Source organism: Plectropomus leopardus, chromosome 23, assembly GCF_026936395.1.
Source record: "Plectropomus leopardus strain MGB_pleo_1.0 chromosome 23, ASM2693639v1, whole genome shotgun sequence".
Taxonomy (NCBI): Eukaryota; Metazoa; Chordata; class Actinopteri; order Perciformes; family Serranidae; genus Plectropomus; species Plectropomus leopardus.
In genome coordinates this window covers 18,037,122-18,051,036 of record NC_142198.1, presented here as the reverse complement: position 1 = coordinate 18,051,036, position 13,915 = coordinate 18,037,122, and the positions used below count along the sequence as shown (strand labels likewise).

The window sequence follows — 13,915 nt, the reverse complement described above, 5'->3', positions numbered from 1 at the left end:
TACAAGGCTGACGCAGCCTCTAGCGTATGACGAAAAACGTAACGTCATTACGGCGTGCCGACGTGCAGTCCGTTTGGATGTGTGGCGCGAGCAGTTAACGGCTTGGACGGGATGCTAACAAAGCGGAGTCTCTGAGTAAAATTGTAAGTATTGGAGAGATAGCTGTGTAACAAATTAAACTTTTATTGGTAAGATAACATATTTCGACACAACTGACAAAAGCCATGGTGGTTAGCAGCGTCGCGGTAACTACTTTCTAGCAACTAGCGCACACCAACTGTTGAGCTAACTTTGTGATGCTAACTGTTGAGACGCATCTGTTTTCTTATTTAACGCAACATTACGATACTTTAACCGAATGACAGAAGCGAATATTTGCCAATTTTCGGCTTAAGTACGTTTTAGTTACAAGTAACACACCACCATTTATTTGCGAAAACACTGACAATTGTTAGAAATGACATACGACCGTGACGTAAGTTAACCTTAGCTAAACTATGATTAAGTATCAGAGACGTTTCTCGAAACGTTGCTTGTGATGATAATAATATTTGGTTGGCTTTCTATGTTATTTCTATGTATGTAGATATTTATATATCACGTTGACAGGGATATTGTGAGAGGAGATGAGATATGTTTAGATTATAATATTGTAACATCACGTTATTTGGTATATTCTTGTTCTCAAAGGGCAGTTTACCATATCTTAACGTTAATTAAATACTAATGCTGATTAAAATGATGTTTTAACACCGTTTAATGTGCCAGAAGTTGAGCAAGCCGCGCCCTGTTTATCCATAAAAACTTAACTCACGGACTTAAAATATTATGTTTTTTTTTTGCTTAAGATAACACTCGGGAAATTGCAGTGCACTTGAAATACAAAGTTAGAGGGCTGCAAATACAAAACATGCGATAACCAAGGACTAAAACGGCAAAGAAGGTAAACAATATATTGCAAATTTAAACTAGATAAGATTAGACTAGACAAAAAGTAACAAAAAATATAACAACAATATAACAACTAGCCAAAAGTAAGATTGAACATTTTTTAAGAAGCCAACAGAAAGGTGCAAAATAGAAAAACTAGTGCAGGTTTATTTGCGATGAATGAGTGAATACCACAAGTAAACATAGTTGTCCTAGGAAGCTGGTGGAGCACATCCATAGCTGACCCTAGACAGGCTAGGCTGTTGTTTTTGTATAATCCATAAAAAACAGATGTCCTTGGTGGCTTGTATTTTTCATTCCATAATTAGCCTGTTGACATATACTCCTCTACCTTAATGGCAACCAGGTTGTCATGACCTGTCATGTCACTTGCACAGTACAGATGTACAATAGTGTTCAGTGCTTGAAGGGATGTCATTTTGGGGGGGGGGGCAGACATCCTGTTACCTACTCCTGACCAGACTTATTGTGTAACATTATGAGAACTACATGAGGTTTAAATCATCATGACTAATAGAGGGTGGTTTTACAACTTTAGAGAACTCTCATAATTACCTGTACGAATGATTATGCTTTTCTATATATAATCTCACTCTCTTTGTATTGATCTTTACCTGATCCTCCACAATGCAAACTGTGCTGCTGTGTGACTGATTTGCACAATAACAAGCGGGGCACAGAGTGCTAAACCATCATGTTAGACGGTGGGCAGTTTGTGGAGGCCATGGGCCGTCTAGGTTATCCTGGTGCATCATCACTGAAGGCCTCTGACTTCGACTGGCTGTTTGACTGCGCCCCGGAGAACCTTCACTTCTTGCGCTTTGTCTGTCGCACCCTCAACCAAAGCAATGTCCTCACAACGGAGGAGGCAAATGCTTATCAGGGGCTACAGAAATCTGGCAAGCCAATCCTCGACGAAGCAGCTTTGGGTGAGGTCCTTAAAACCATTGGACCTTCAGATGGGAGCAGTGCAAACATCTTAGGGCCCTCTTCATCGTCATCGTCTGCGTTTGCAGCTGAAGGGGATGTTACCATTGAGGACTTGCAGGCAGAGCTCCAGGCACTGCATAAAGAGAAAGAGCTGAAGCAGCAGCGGTACAATAGATTGCAGGTTGCAGCAACCTCCCGTGCAGATGTTGACCTACGACTTGCTGCAGAGCTGGAGAGTGCTACATTTAAGCTAAAGGAGGCCAGTGCTTCCATTGGAGCTGAGAATGCTGACACCAACGCTCTGTTACAAAACCTAACAGATGAGGTGAAAAAACTTGCTTCATTTCTCCCAGTTCAGCCTGATGCCAAACAAAAAGGAAAAGGAGAGCCTGTCCTCCTCTCTCAGCTGCCCTTGGATCCCTACCTGCACCAGGAGGAGCGCAACACTAAAACACTGGCTGCCTTCACTCAGAAGCATTTCTTCCAGGGCATCTCTGACATTGTTGAGACTTCTTGCTCTGAGCGCTTCCAGGTCCTTGACCTGAGTTCTTGTGAAGATGGAGAGGACAAAGAAAATGAGCGTGAGGGGAGAGAGAGAGAGGAGCAAGTGGTGGAGCGCAGGAAGACAGAGATGGCCAGACTTCAGTGGTCTCATATTGTGGCCCAACACCAACTGATGCAGGCCATGGCAGAGGAGAAGAGCGTTAAGGCTGGACTGGACTGGCTTTCTGAGAAGTCTTCTCATACTAAGGTAAAGCAGACAAATATGTATTTTATCTCATGCAAACAGTGTCAGAGTTTACATTGTATGTTTATGACTGTTTTGGTTTCCTGCCTCAAGCTCACCCTCATATCTCTCTGTTCACTCAACAGAGCATTTCTACGTCCTCCTCACTACATGTCCGTGAGGTTGTGTCCAGGAAGGAACTGCAGGCAGTGGAGGCTGAGCTGGAGGCTCTGATGAATGGACCTGTACCTGCTGCCCTCAGAGAGTCAGCCAGGTTACTTAATGTGCCCATAGTGAGGGGAGACCTGGCTCTGCAACTAGCCAGACAAGACTACTACACTTCCAGACAGGATCAAGTAAGTTGAAGATATTACCCTTTGCACCCTCATTTTTTCTGTTAAAACATGTATAGTGCAGGGGAAAGGGTTTAGGGTTAGCCATCAATCAGCTCTGATTGAGCTTCTAAGAATTAAACTGACTTGCTCTAAAACATTAGATACAAGGTGCTTGCAAACATAATAATGTCCGATCTTTTCTCTTGTTAGTTTAAATTAGAAATAAATCACCAACAAAAGTAATGACAGGATTCACATGGTCATGGAAATCCATAATCACATTTTTGAGGCCTGGAAAATTCATGGAATAGTGAAAATTATTAAAAGTTTTGAAAAAGCCATGTAATTTTGTTGCGCATAATGAAAATGTTACAATATTCTTCAGCAGATAACATTCTGCATAATATAACATAGCAACAAATGTATCAATTAGCTGAAGATGTAAAGAAGCTCAATTATGCATCAATGGAAAACGTTTTGTTTACAATCACACATTATTCATTTTCTCCTTGAAATCATCCTGAAGACATGGAACCGCCCCTCCCTTAAAGTATGACAATGAGGGAACAAGAATCAACAGCCATAGTAAAATAAAAAATTTCCCTTCTAGGTACGAGACTGCCTTCTCCGCCAGAAGGCATCCTTTGACCTGGTGCTCCTGGGTCAGGAGATGGAGAAAAGGAGGTGGAGGACATGTTTCCAACAGCTGGGAGAAGTGAACAGCAGACTGGTAAAAGAAGGTGAAGCAGCAGCCCTCAGGATTCAGTCCCTGGCACACCCTGACCTGGCTATCAACCCCAGGCCCAACCCCATCATCAGCTGCAAGGATGTAGCCTTCAGCAGGTAAGAGCACTCAAGGTGTGTGCACTGTAGACCTGCTTTAGAGCTGAAACTGTTTGGAGCTAGCCTGGGAACCAGAAAAATCTGCAAGCTCATGATGGATCTAGCCCCCCTCACAGTCAGCAGATTTTCAACAGACCTGGCTCGGGACAGGCCAGTCACGACTGTTTTTCAGAAACAACCAAGATGGCTGCAGCTGATTTTGAACTTTCTGTTGAAGAACTCACTATCAAATTCTGATAGTAAAAGTGGCGATACTCGTTCACAGACATATTGATACTACACCATCACAATTCATCTCTGCACGCTGTAGTCACTTTACATTTGTCTGTCGCTTAGTGCTGTCACGTTTCGTTGCTCTGATTTGTTATAGGTCTATCCAATTGCATCCAGGCATTATGATGTATGGCCATTGATAATGCCTCCTGAGAAAACTAACTGGTCTCGCAGTGACATGCTAATATGGAGCTTTTACTTTCTTTCTAGTCAGCCTTTTAGGAGCATGTCTATTGCACATTTCCAACCTTTTTATGCTAGAATATTTAATTGAATTCTAATCATTTATCCTTTTTGTCTTTGCGGATAAGGCATGTGAAAAGTAGGGCAACAGAATCATGAGAATTTAACACAGTTCATTATTTATTCATCCACATGGAATATATGCCATAACAGTAGACAGTACTGCAGAGGAGGTGAGTGATGTGCACATCACTCACCTCCTCTGCAGCACTGTGACACTCTTTGTCTTTCTTTAAAAGCAGACTGTCTCACTTTGAAAATGTAACCCAGTGAATTTAACTCTTTCCTCAGGCTGCTCCAGATCCTAGACCATGACTCAGACCATGGTCGATCAGAGCCTTTCCGGACATATGAAGCATTGGACCATGCAGCTCGTGACCTCGCAGGCAACCTCCAGGCAACCCGAGACGCTTTGGCTGGCGCTGGCCGTGAGCAGTACTACACAGCTGCTCGTTTCAATGGTGACTGTGAGGCGCTCCACAGGGCGATGTACACAGAGCTCCAGCAGCTGGTCTTAGGGCCGCAGGTACGTCCAACGGCCACCTCTGACCAGGAGCTGCTCTGTCCCAATGCACAGGTGGGTTTATTTCCTTTGATTTCATGCACAGTCGTCTTGGTCAACTATACCGAGTGCTATTCAGAAGCAATCCTTAATGTGAGTCAGTGGAATTTTAAAGTACTAGTCACTGATGGTGAGGGAAGCTGGTAGCACAGTTTTGTTTTCTGCATGTCTTTTCTCATATCACATATCACACATCTCATTTAAATAATTAATAGACACGCTGGATATAAAAACACTGTGTGAGTAATGGGGTAAAGGTATTGCTGCATGACACAAGCTTTAGTATCAGGAACAGTGTTGTGTTGTACCTTATATTTTGACATTATGTCCGTTATTTGAGATGTCAGCAGAACAATTTGAAGTAAGTTCAGTAATTCTCTTGCTATTTTTTTTATAACTAGTTATGTTTGATTCATATGTATGCTCACTTAGCTTGTTGCTATTTATTTCTTTATTTTTGATGTCTCATTCCTCTTTTTTTGTCTCTACAGGAGCTGACAGTGAAGCTTGTGAAAGCTGAGTCTCAGCTACAGAGTTTGCAGCATGTAATGCAAGAAATCATGGGGGAGGTTAAAGCCAAGCGTTCTCAGCTGGAGCGCAATGCCCTCCTCAGGCAGGAGAGGGAATTGTACATCTACTTCCACTTAAATCCCCGGCTGCTGCAAAAAGTAGTGGAAGATCTGGAGGGCAAAATGGCCGTCAAGAGAGCGCTGCAGTGAAGCCCGCCAGAATGAATGAGTAGTGCTCAGCTCAACCTCAACGTGCATTTTCTCTGCTGAGGGAGACAACTTGTATTATAAAGCTTGATCAGAGGACTGTGCTGTCAGCGGAGGAGGTTTATTTAGTAGCCCTGCTCTGGTATATTGTGTGCACAAGTGTGAGCTTACAGAAAATTTGCACCTTTACTTGGTTTGTGCAGGAGGCAGACATCAATTCCTTGAGTCTTCATCATTGGGACAACAATCAACTTTGGAAAAAGTTTTGTTGTATATGAGCAGTGCTGCTTATATGACGTTCGGGATTTGTTTGAGTGTTTATTGCCAATATTTTTAACACAAAACTAATAAGAAACCATAGCATTTTGTGTTGATGTGCTAAAATGTCCCTTTTTCATTAGATAAATAAAGTAAAAAGTTATATTCATAGAGTTTTAGTTGTGAATGTGTTTACATTGATGATTATCAAAGTCTGTTTCTGATGTGCTTAGCAGCACACTTGGTATTGTCTAGTGTGCAAAATGCCCAAGTCAACAGTTTATTGCAGATTGTTGGATGTTTTTTTGAGAAGCCAGTTTAAACCAAGTCTGTGTATCTGACCTAACTCTCCCTTTTCCCCCTGTTTAGACGACTCAGATGTCCTTGGGTAGAGAGAAAGAGTAGGAGGCACTCTGAAAAGGAAGAGATGGAGCAGTGTAGCAGCAGGTTGTACTCAGGACCTCTGTCCCTGGAGGCCCAGAAGATTCTGGCTGTCTTGCGGGCCCAAAGTCTACATGCAGCCAGACGCAGCAACAACTACTCCTACAATCACAGGCAAAGTCAGTCAGGGCACAAGCACAGAAAATCTCATTTAAGCTTTTCACAGCATATTATATATATATTTTAAAAAATTCAGGTACTTCATATAAAGCTACTAAGAAACTGTTTCTTGCAATTTGCTTAATTGATTTTCATAACGTTTCTTTTTCTTCTGTTAACATGAGCCTCTTTGTCATTAATATTTTCTGTGTTTTTGATTGACATTTTAAAAACCAGTTTAAAAAACTTTGAATGAGTTTAAAATATTTTTGCAGGGTAAACCTACAGTCCTTTAAATCTTTATAGTTTTAAAGTTTCGATTGGAGGGGAAATATATCAAGGCCTTGAAAATCCGTGAATTAGATAAATAGACACAGGTCATTGAAAGTGCTTGAATTTATGCATTTTGTGACAATACATATCAACGTTTTTTAAAAAATTATTGCCTGCCACCACTGTGGTGAGAAGTGAGAAGTGTTAACACATTCAAGCCGCTCTCTTTTTAAATTTTCTGTAAGCTTTTGTAAAGTAGTTCTGGTTGTTCTGGTTGTAACAGTAATCAACCATAATCTGTGTCTCAAACTATGTCCATATTGGGTCATTTAGTGTGGGAAAGTTTTTAAAAGTTAGGAAGGCCTGGGAGCCTTGTATTCGTGAGTGCTGCTGTAGAATAATTTTAAGCCTTTTGCCTATGCCTACTTTATAAATTACAGTGAAATACAGAATTGCTTGATAGAACAAACATTTGCTTTAATTATCAAGACTGGTTTAAACAAAATTCAGTTCTTTATTTTTAGAAAATTTGCCAGTTAGTGGTTATTTGCTGTATCTATGTGTAAAACAAGACATGATGTGGGATTTCTATACATTTTTGCTGCTCATTGACCTGCTATATACAAGGTTTTTTTTGTAGTTATAAGTTATGTTGAAAGTTTATGGTTTTCTCCCTTGCTGTGTATGTTGTAGTAGAGACGTATAATGGCAGCCAGAGGGAGCTGTGGGCTCAGAGCAGCTGGAGCATGAGTCAGGAGGAGAGAACAGACACAGATCGGTATGCCAGATTAAGCAGAAGCCACACACAGATGGGAAAACACGCACTTATGCTTAGTTAGAATTTCCATTTAATTGGATATCTTTTCTGCTGTAGTCAGCATTATGTTATTTATCTGAGCAGATTGATGCAGAAGTGTCCAGGCCCTACAGTGACAGTAATTGAAGTGAACAAGGGCAAAAGGACATCCCATAGTTGTGGTTGTATTGATTTGGGCTGTTCTGTAAGAGACAAAACTTAATGTTTATGACTGTTAAAAGTCTTGAATGAGGCATAACTGTATACTGATGCTATAATATAATCCTCAGTGTGTGTAACAGAAAAGTAAAAGTAATCCCTTTGCCACTGTTATGGTTCAGACCATGGTTCAGGCCCCAGGTGTCCTCCTCCTCCACTTCTTACCATGACGCCTCCAATCAGCCGCAGAGCTCTCAGACCTTAGCCTGCTATCAGCACTCGCAGACATCAGCCTGCTCCCTGTCATCTGAGGCCTCCTCCGGTTTCTCCTCCTGCTGGGATTCCTCACTCCAAAGGCACACGTCTCATACTGAAGCCTATTATCGCTGCTCACAGATGTATTCCCACAGAAAGTACTCCGAACCCCCTGCTCGCCCGTCCGGTCAGGCACCGTCATTCACTCAGCATGAGGGGACAGCAGCATCTTTCTTCCAAAGAGACAGATACACCCTGTCTCTCCAAACACCCAAGAGACTCTGTGAACACCAAGTATGGAGAAAGTAAGTATTGAGGAATAAGGGGTTCATATTTAATGGTTGTTATCATAGTGAAGTGTGTTAATGTATGTATATGACATACTTGAGAGTATTTAATGGATTCAGAAATGTTCAGAGCTCAAGAACATTGTCTTGATGTTTTCTCTTTAATATACAAGTTTGTGCAATGCAAAGAAAAGTCTGAGGTTTAACATGTATTAATAATCTTCTGTTGGCAATTTCATGAGTGAAAAGCATAATTTATAAATTTAGCACACCCTGTCTTCTACTTTCATAGCTCCACTGAAGAAATCAGGCCACTTTTCATCCACAATCTTTATCCAGACAACAAGGATCGTGATAAGGTTTTGTTCCCCACAACTGAACACCCTAATACCCATGAAGCAGAGCCTGCTGTGGCTTGTTGCAGAGATTCTTCTTGCCCTAAAATAAGTGAAGAGCCAGATAAAGACACATCAGATGCACAGGAAGAAAAAGGTGCAGAGAGCTTGCATATCTCTGGAGGAAAGCTCGACCACATGTTAACTTCAGACAGCCAAGAAAAATGGAAGCTACCTCTATCCAGCTTCTCTGCAGAGGTCATTGGTAAAAATGGAGGCATACTTTATCACCAGTCAGAGGAAAAGGTTCAGCAACTAGTAGATTCAGACAATATGATGCAGGCAGGTGCAGCACAGATGTCAGACAGAGGACATGAAATGCAGGATGGAGTAACTTTTAACAAGACAAGACATCCGCATGCACCCCTAACAAATGAGAAAGGATCAGCCAATGAAATGGAAGGACTTCTACTTTTGGGAACCAATGACAACTTTAGTTCGAAGGGGATCTTGAACTTTGATAATATGGATACAAGCTTCCATTGTTATTCTGAGGATACAAAGTCTGAGCAGGAAGAAGAAAATGTCAATACAGCTGAAATCAAAGAAGTTGAACATCCACCTGGCATCGTGAACAAAGAGATACCAGTGGGATGTCATACCGGCAGTCCAATGCCAATCTCCTTATCTTTACAAATTGAAGAACATGAGGTGAGCCACTGCCAATCTGAAAACACCCAGGAAATGAGTCACACAATGAGTGAAACAGCAGAGAAGCAGCACACAGAAAACTCACTGATGTGGCGTGAGCCCACCAAATTAGTCCTGGGTAACACCTGTGCTGATAACCTGGAGGAAACCACAGAGAGGAGACTAGACGTGACGGAGGTTGTTTTGGAAGTGCAGAGGGAGAGCTGTGAAGGTGTTGACACAAGCACTGAGGAAAAGATGGAGACTGAGCAGCAGCTTTGTTCTGATGTCCAAACAAGAGAAAGACAGTGTGGGACAGACTACAGAGAGGTCAATGAGTTACCTGGAGGAGACACTGAGACAGCAGAGAGGGCGAAAGACAGACATGAGCTTGTGATGCCACCTGTGGATGGCCAAAATGGGAGTACGTTTGCAGGTGAGTGCATGATTGGTCATGCTGTTTTACTCTAATCTTGGTTTCTTAAGGTGATCATCTTGAAATGAGTATTAGAGTTTTTGCAAGGGTCGCCGTCATTGTTGTTGTATTAAAATGTAACATTACTCTGCCAGAGAGTAATTGAGGTGAATGAGAAGGAGAAATTAGTTTTTATGCCTTTTAGAATATTTCAGAAAACAACTTGAAGAAACCCAGCATAACACTCTGGTTTATAGTGACTGTCACCTTTTTTACCACTGTGATGACTTTTGACTAATATGTAGGACCATTAATCACCACTAGAGAGTGCTAGAATACTTCAATGTTACTGCTTAAACCAACTGATACTGGTATATAGACTGCAATGAATTTTTGTAGTTAACTCATTTCACTTAATTCACTAAGCTACTGGTTCACTTTATAACTCAAGGATAATCAATGCTTGCTATTTTAAAGGGGGGAAAGTCAATCATGAAATTGTTACTTGTCAGAGTCGGAGCACGGAGGCTCTATTACATTCAGGAGGACCAGATTAGTTAGTGGGACTAGGAGTTGAATGGCTACACAATTAAAATCTAAAAAGATATCCTGCATCTTGTCTGACACAAAACTGTTGTCCCACAAATAAGTAAAATGAACCATATCATTGTCATTTGAAATCCATTTTGCTACATAATAATAATGATAATAATAGTAATGTAAAAACATAACATTACAATAAATAAAATAGGCTCAAGCACTCATGCACAGGGATATAGAGCCTTCCTTGACAGGTTGCGAGTCCAGTTTCTCATAGTTAGGACGTCTGTTAACAAAGTGCAAAGTAACAATCTATTAGCTATTTTACATTAGCTATTTTCTTTGCCATTGTTAAACAAAGTTGGTATATCGGCTCCTTCACATTAATTGACTCTTTTCTCTCAATCAGCTTACACCCAAAGTGTTTTCACACTGAAGCTGTAGAGTGCAGCTTTGAAACCAAGTTCATCTGGACTTATTTTCTTACATTGCCTTGTGAAATCTTACTAATTGGTAAGGTCTATTTTTTAAATACTTTTCCAAATTTAAAGTCAGGCAGATTAGGAAAGAGGAACCATTAACACTCATATGCATTTACCACATCCAATTAAATGAAAACAACTCGCGATTTTTCCCTGTGTTTTTCTTATGAAAACAAATACGCATCTAAACACAAGTGCAGTATATGAATATGACCTTGATCATTTTTGCTAACCTTCACAAGTCCATAATGTAATTATTCTGACACGCCAAATTGTGGCAGCATTTTTTGGTGCCAGTTAAGTTCAGACTAAGTAGCAGAGAGGTTGAAAGAGGCATTTTAAAGTGTTTGTCAACCTCCAGCCCAGCGGCTTTCAGCCATCTTTCTTTGATCAGAGAGGCGATGACAGAGCAGTGCCGAGGACACTCAGCACTGATGAGGGATGCTGTGTGCCTGCTCACATTACAGCCGCAGGAAGGTAGCTTGAGTCTCAGCTGCTGAGACAATGCTGAGTCAACTCACATACACATCTACACACTCAACAACACACACGCAAAACAAGTTGCAAGTTGTGTCGTAACAAAATGTCAGTTTGATCTTAGCCAGGATTTTTTTTTTTTTTTTTTAATTTTTTTTTTTGTGTTGGCTGACCTTGTCATGTCACACACTGCTGAGGTCTCACACACGCCCTGTGTAAGCGCCCATGCTTAGTCAAACATGCTGACATAACAGAGTGCCGTCACAGATTGAGGATGTGTCTGAAAAGTGATGATCTGATAGAAATGCTCTTACCTCCCCCTCCCCTCTAGAGGATTCAGGTAGAGAAAGTCGTTCCACGCCAATACTGTCCCAGGAGCGCAGGGCAAAGAGGTCACGGTTCAGAGCTCCTGGTCTCCGTGGGAACCACCAGCACCATGACAACAGCCAAGTGAGTCTCTATGGAGTAAGACTTTAATACTGTGTTACATGACAGCTGCGGTTCATCCACAAACTATTCACACCATTTCACTTTTTTCACATTTTGTTATATTGCAGCGTTATACTACAATCATTTAAATTAATTTATTTTCTCACTCACAGTCAGTCCTCAATCAATACCCCATGTATTAGCCATGAATTAATTTTAGAAAGGAGAGAATTTTTTACAATTTATAAGATTTGGCATGGTTCATATTTTGGTATTGTGTTTTGGGATATTATTATTTATTAGTTTAGTGATTATAGTTATTGGGAGAGTTGGGTCACATGGATATGGGTGGCGATATTCATAATCTATATGACTATTTACTCTTTAACTGTGACGGGTTAATAGGAGAGAGAAGGATCACCATATTTTTTTTTTGACCGCACTTTCTTTTGATTGCTGTGATTATTTTGACAATGAACTTGTGCACGTTACAATAAGTTAATTCCTTTACATTAACCCCTTGAAACGTCAGTTTGTCTTGTGCTGTATTCGGATGCCTTTCACAAGTATTTTAACTTTCTAGATGTTTTTTCCTGGACATTTTTACTTTGCTGTTTGAAATTATTTTGTAAATCTACTATTTTTTGCAGTTTGTGAAACATTCCTGTCCAAGTTGCTTGTTGTTTTTTTTTTCCTCGAGTTTTTGAAATACATCACACCAATGTGCTCTGGGTTCAAAGGTTTAAATACTTGTGAAAGCAGCACAAGAAAAGTGATGTTGCTCCAGGTTTTAAAGGGTTATTTAGGATTTCTTTTCACCTTACTAATATTTGATGACTTGTCTTTAAATCCAGAAATACCTATTTCACCCCATTTCATCTGTAATCCATGTAAGCAAATGCAGCAGTGTGTATAGCAACAATGCACTAAAAAGTCCTGAATTTTAAACAGCTGCTTTCAAAGAGATTAGGCTTCTATTTCCCCGATGCTCATAGAAATCAATGTGGCTTGTGTGAAACTGTGAGCCGTCGGCAGTATTGCAGCAAGTGATAGCTCCCCAATGTGTCCTAAAGTGAAAAAAAAAATCCTGACAAAGTAGTCCATGATGCACATTGGCAGAAAAGGAGAGAAAGACAGAGCTATGAAGGGAGGTGGAGAGATGGAGGTTGGTGGTGTGGGGGAGCGATAGAGAGGATGCAGTGAGAGAAGTGATGGAGAGAGAAGTGGCTGAACGATGGAGGAGGAGAAGAAGGCTTCACTGTATTGCTACAATCAGCAGCAAACACACCATTCTCTCTCCCTCTCCTGCACCCAGCACTGGGCTGCGGGCCACAGCCTGCCTCAGTTTTCTATCTATATCCTGTAGCACAGCACCCTGGGGGGGTTCATGACTTTGTCAGCAGGAAAACGGGTTGTGTTTACAGGGAAATGAGGAAGACTCTCCTCAGGGAGCTGAATCACAGGAATTCCTACATACTGACGCCCACTGCTGACATACACAATTGAGTACATCCCTGAACTCACATCCACAGAATATCCGACAGACTCCACATCTCTTACCTACATTTCAAAGAACACAGGTGCATGTGTACACACTCGGTGCTTTTGCATAAATAGAGATGGGAGTTACTAGTATGAATAATGGAGATGTTTTTGAGATGCTGGGGAGGTCACAGGGAGGTGAGGGTGTACTTTTGGGAGATGCGACTCAAATTTTTGTCCTCCTTGTTTCTCACCTTGTTTCTCATCCTCATGTGTTTCCACTGGGCTCTACAGAATCATAACATTTCTGTTTGGTATCTATCTCTATATTTTACATCCTAGTGATTCTGGCAAATTAGGAAGGCATATAACTTTCTTTAACCTCAATCACTTGTGGGACTTAAAGGGGCAGTACACACCAAAATCTAAAACACATGTTTTTGCTCTTACCCTCAGTGCTATTTATCAATCTAGATTTTCTTTGGCTTGAGTTGCAGAGTGTTGGAGATATCGGCCGAAGAGATGTCTGATTTCTCTCCAAAAATAATGGAACTATATGGCACTCAGCTTGTGGTGCTCAAATCACCCAAAAAAACATTTGAAAAAGTTGACATCAGCAACATCTTTCCAGAAATCATCACCCGTTAACTCAAGATAATCGACAGACCATGTAGTTTGATGTAGGAACTATTTTGCTTGCTACGAAACTACACCTGCAGACCATAACACAATGCAGCACGGAGGTTAAAAAAGTTGGTGTCATTTTGTGTCATATAATTGGGGTACAATGCATGCACAGCAAAATCTGGTCTGCACTTGATGAAAGGTCAGTACTTTGATTTTGGGGTGAACAGTCCCTTTAAGATACAACACCAAAGTTTACTGTTCAACATTATCTGCTAAATTACACACATAAA

The 13,915-nt window shown here is 41.0% G+C and overlaps 2 protein-coding genes across 5 annotated transcripts in view; both read left to right on the top strand.

Moving 5' to 3' along the window:
• The first annotated feature begins 30 nt into the window (after positions 1 to 30).
• On the top strand, positions 31 to 6,007 carry haus3 (HAUS augmin-like complex, subunit 3). 4 transcript variants are annotated; one of them, XM_088073804.1, is made up of 7 exons: positions 31 to 143; positions 1,622 to 2,632; positions 2,755 to 2,964; positions 3,554 to 3,786; positions 4,594 to 4,828; positions 4,911 to 4,957; positions 5,356 to 5,491. In XM_088073804.1, exons 2-7 carry the CDS (start codon positions 1,646 to 1,648, stop codon positions 5,360 to 5,362), a joined length of 1,719 nt encoding a protein of 572 aa, XP_087929930.1. In that variant the 5' UTR covers positions 31 to 143; positions 1,622 to 1,645; the 3' UTR covers positions 5,363 to 5,491. The 4 variants fall into 4 exon arrangements, with proteins under 4 accessions (XP_087929930.1, XP_087929929.1, XP_087929928.1 ...); XM_088073803.1 differs by lacking the exon at positions 4,911 to 4,957 and having other exon boundaries at positions 5,356 to 6,007; XM_088073802.1 differs by lacking the exon at positions 4,911 to 4,957 and having other exon boundaries at positions 4,594 to 4,879; positions 5,356 to 6,007.
• Positions 6,008 to 6,153: 146 nt separating this feature from the next.
• poln (polymerase (DNA directed) nu) overlaps positions 6,154 to 13,915 on the top strand; it is a 70,131-nt gene continuing 62,369 nt past the window's right edge. The window contains exons 1-5 of the mRNA XM_088073805.1: positions 6,154 to 6,398; positions 7,345 to 7,429; positions 7,789 to 8,166; positions 8,441 to 9,609; positions 11,419 to 11,537. Of these exons, the coding sequence (XP_087929931.1) occupies positions 6,266 to 6,398; positions 7,345 to 7,429; positions 7,789 to 8,166; positions 8,441 to 9,609; positions 11,419 to 11,537 (1,884 nt within the window). The 5' untranslated portion in view covers positions 6,154 to 6,265. The remainder of the gene's footprint in view (positions 6,399 to 7,344; positions 7,430 to 7,788; positions 8,167 to 8,440; positions 9,610 to 11,418; positions 11,538 to 13,915) is intronic.

What these genes read in the sequence shown, in the direction of transcription:
- haus3 (XM_042512358.2), top strand. Translation starts at nt 1,646, where the DNA reads ATGTTAGACGGTGGGCAGTTTGTGGAGGCCATGGGCCGTCTAGGTTAT. An exon ending in ACACTTCCAGACAGGATCAA is followed by an intron (nt 2,965 to 3,553) that starts GTAAGTTGAAGA and finishes TTTCCCTTCTAG; the next exon opens with GTACGAGACTGCCTTCTCCG. An exon ending in AAGGATGTAGCCTTCAGCAG is followed by an intron (nt 3,787 to 4,593) that starts GTAAGAGCACTC and finishes CTCTTTCCTCAG; the next exon opens with GCTGCTCCAGATCCTAGACC.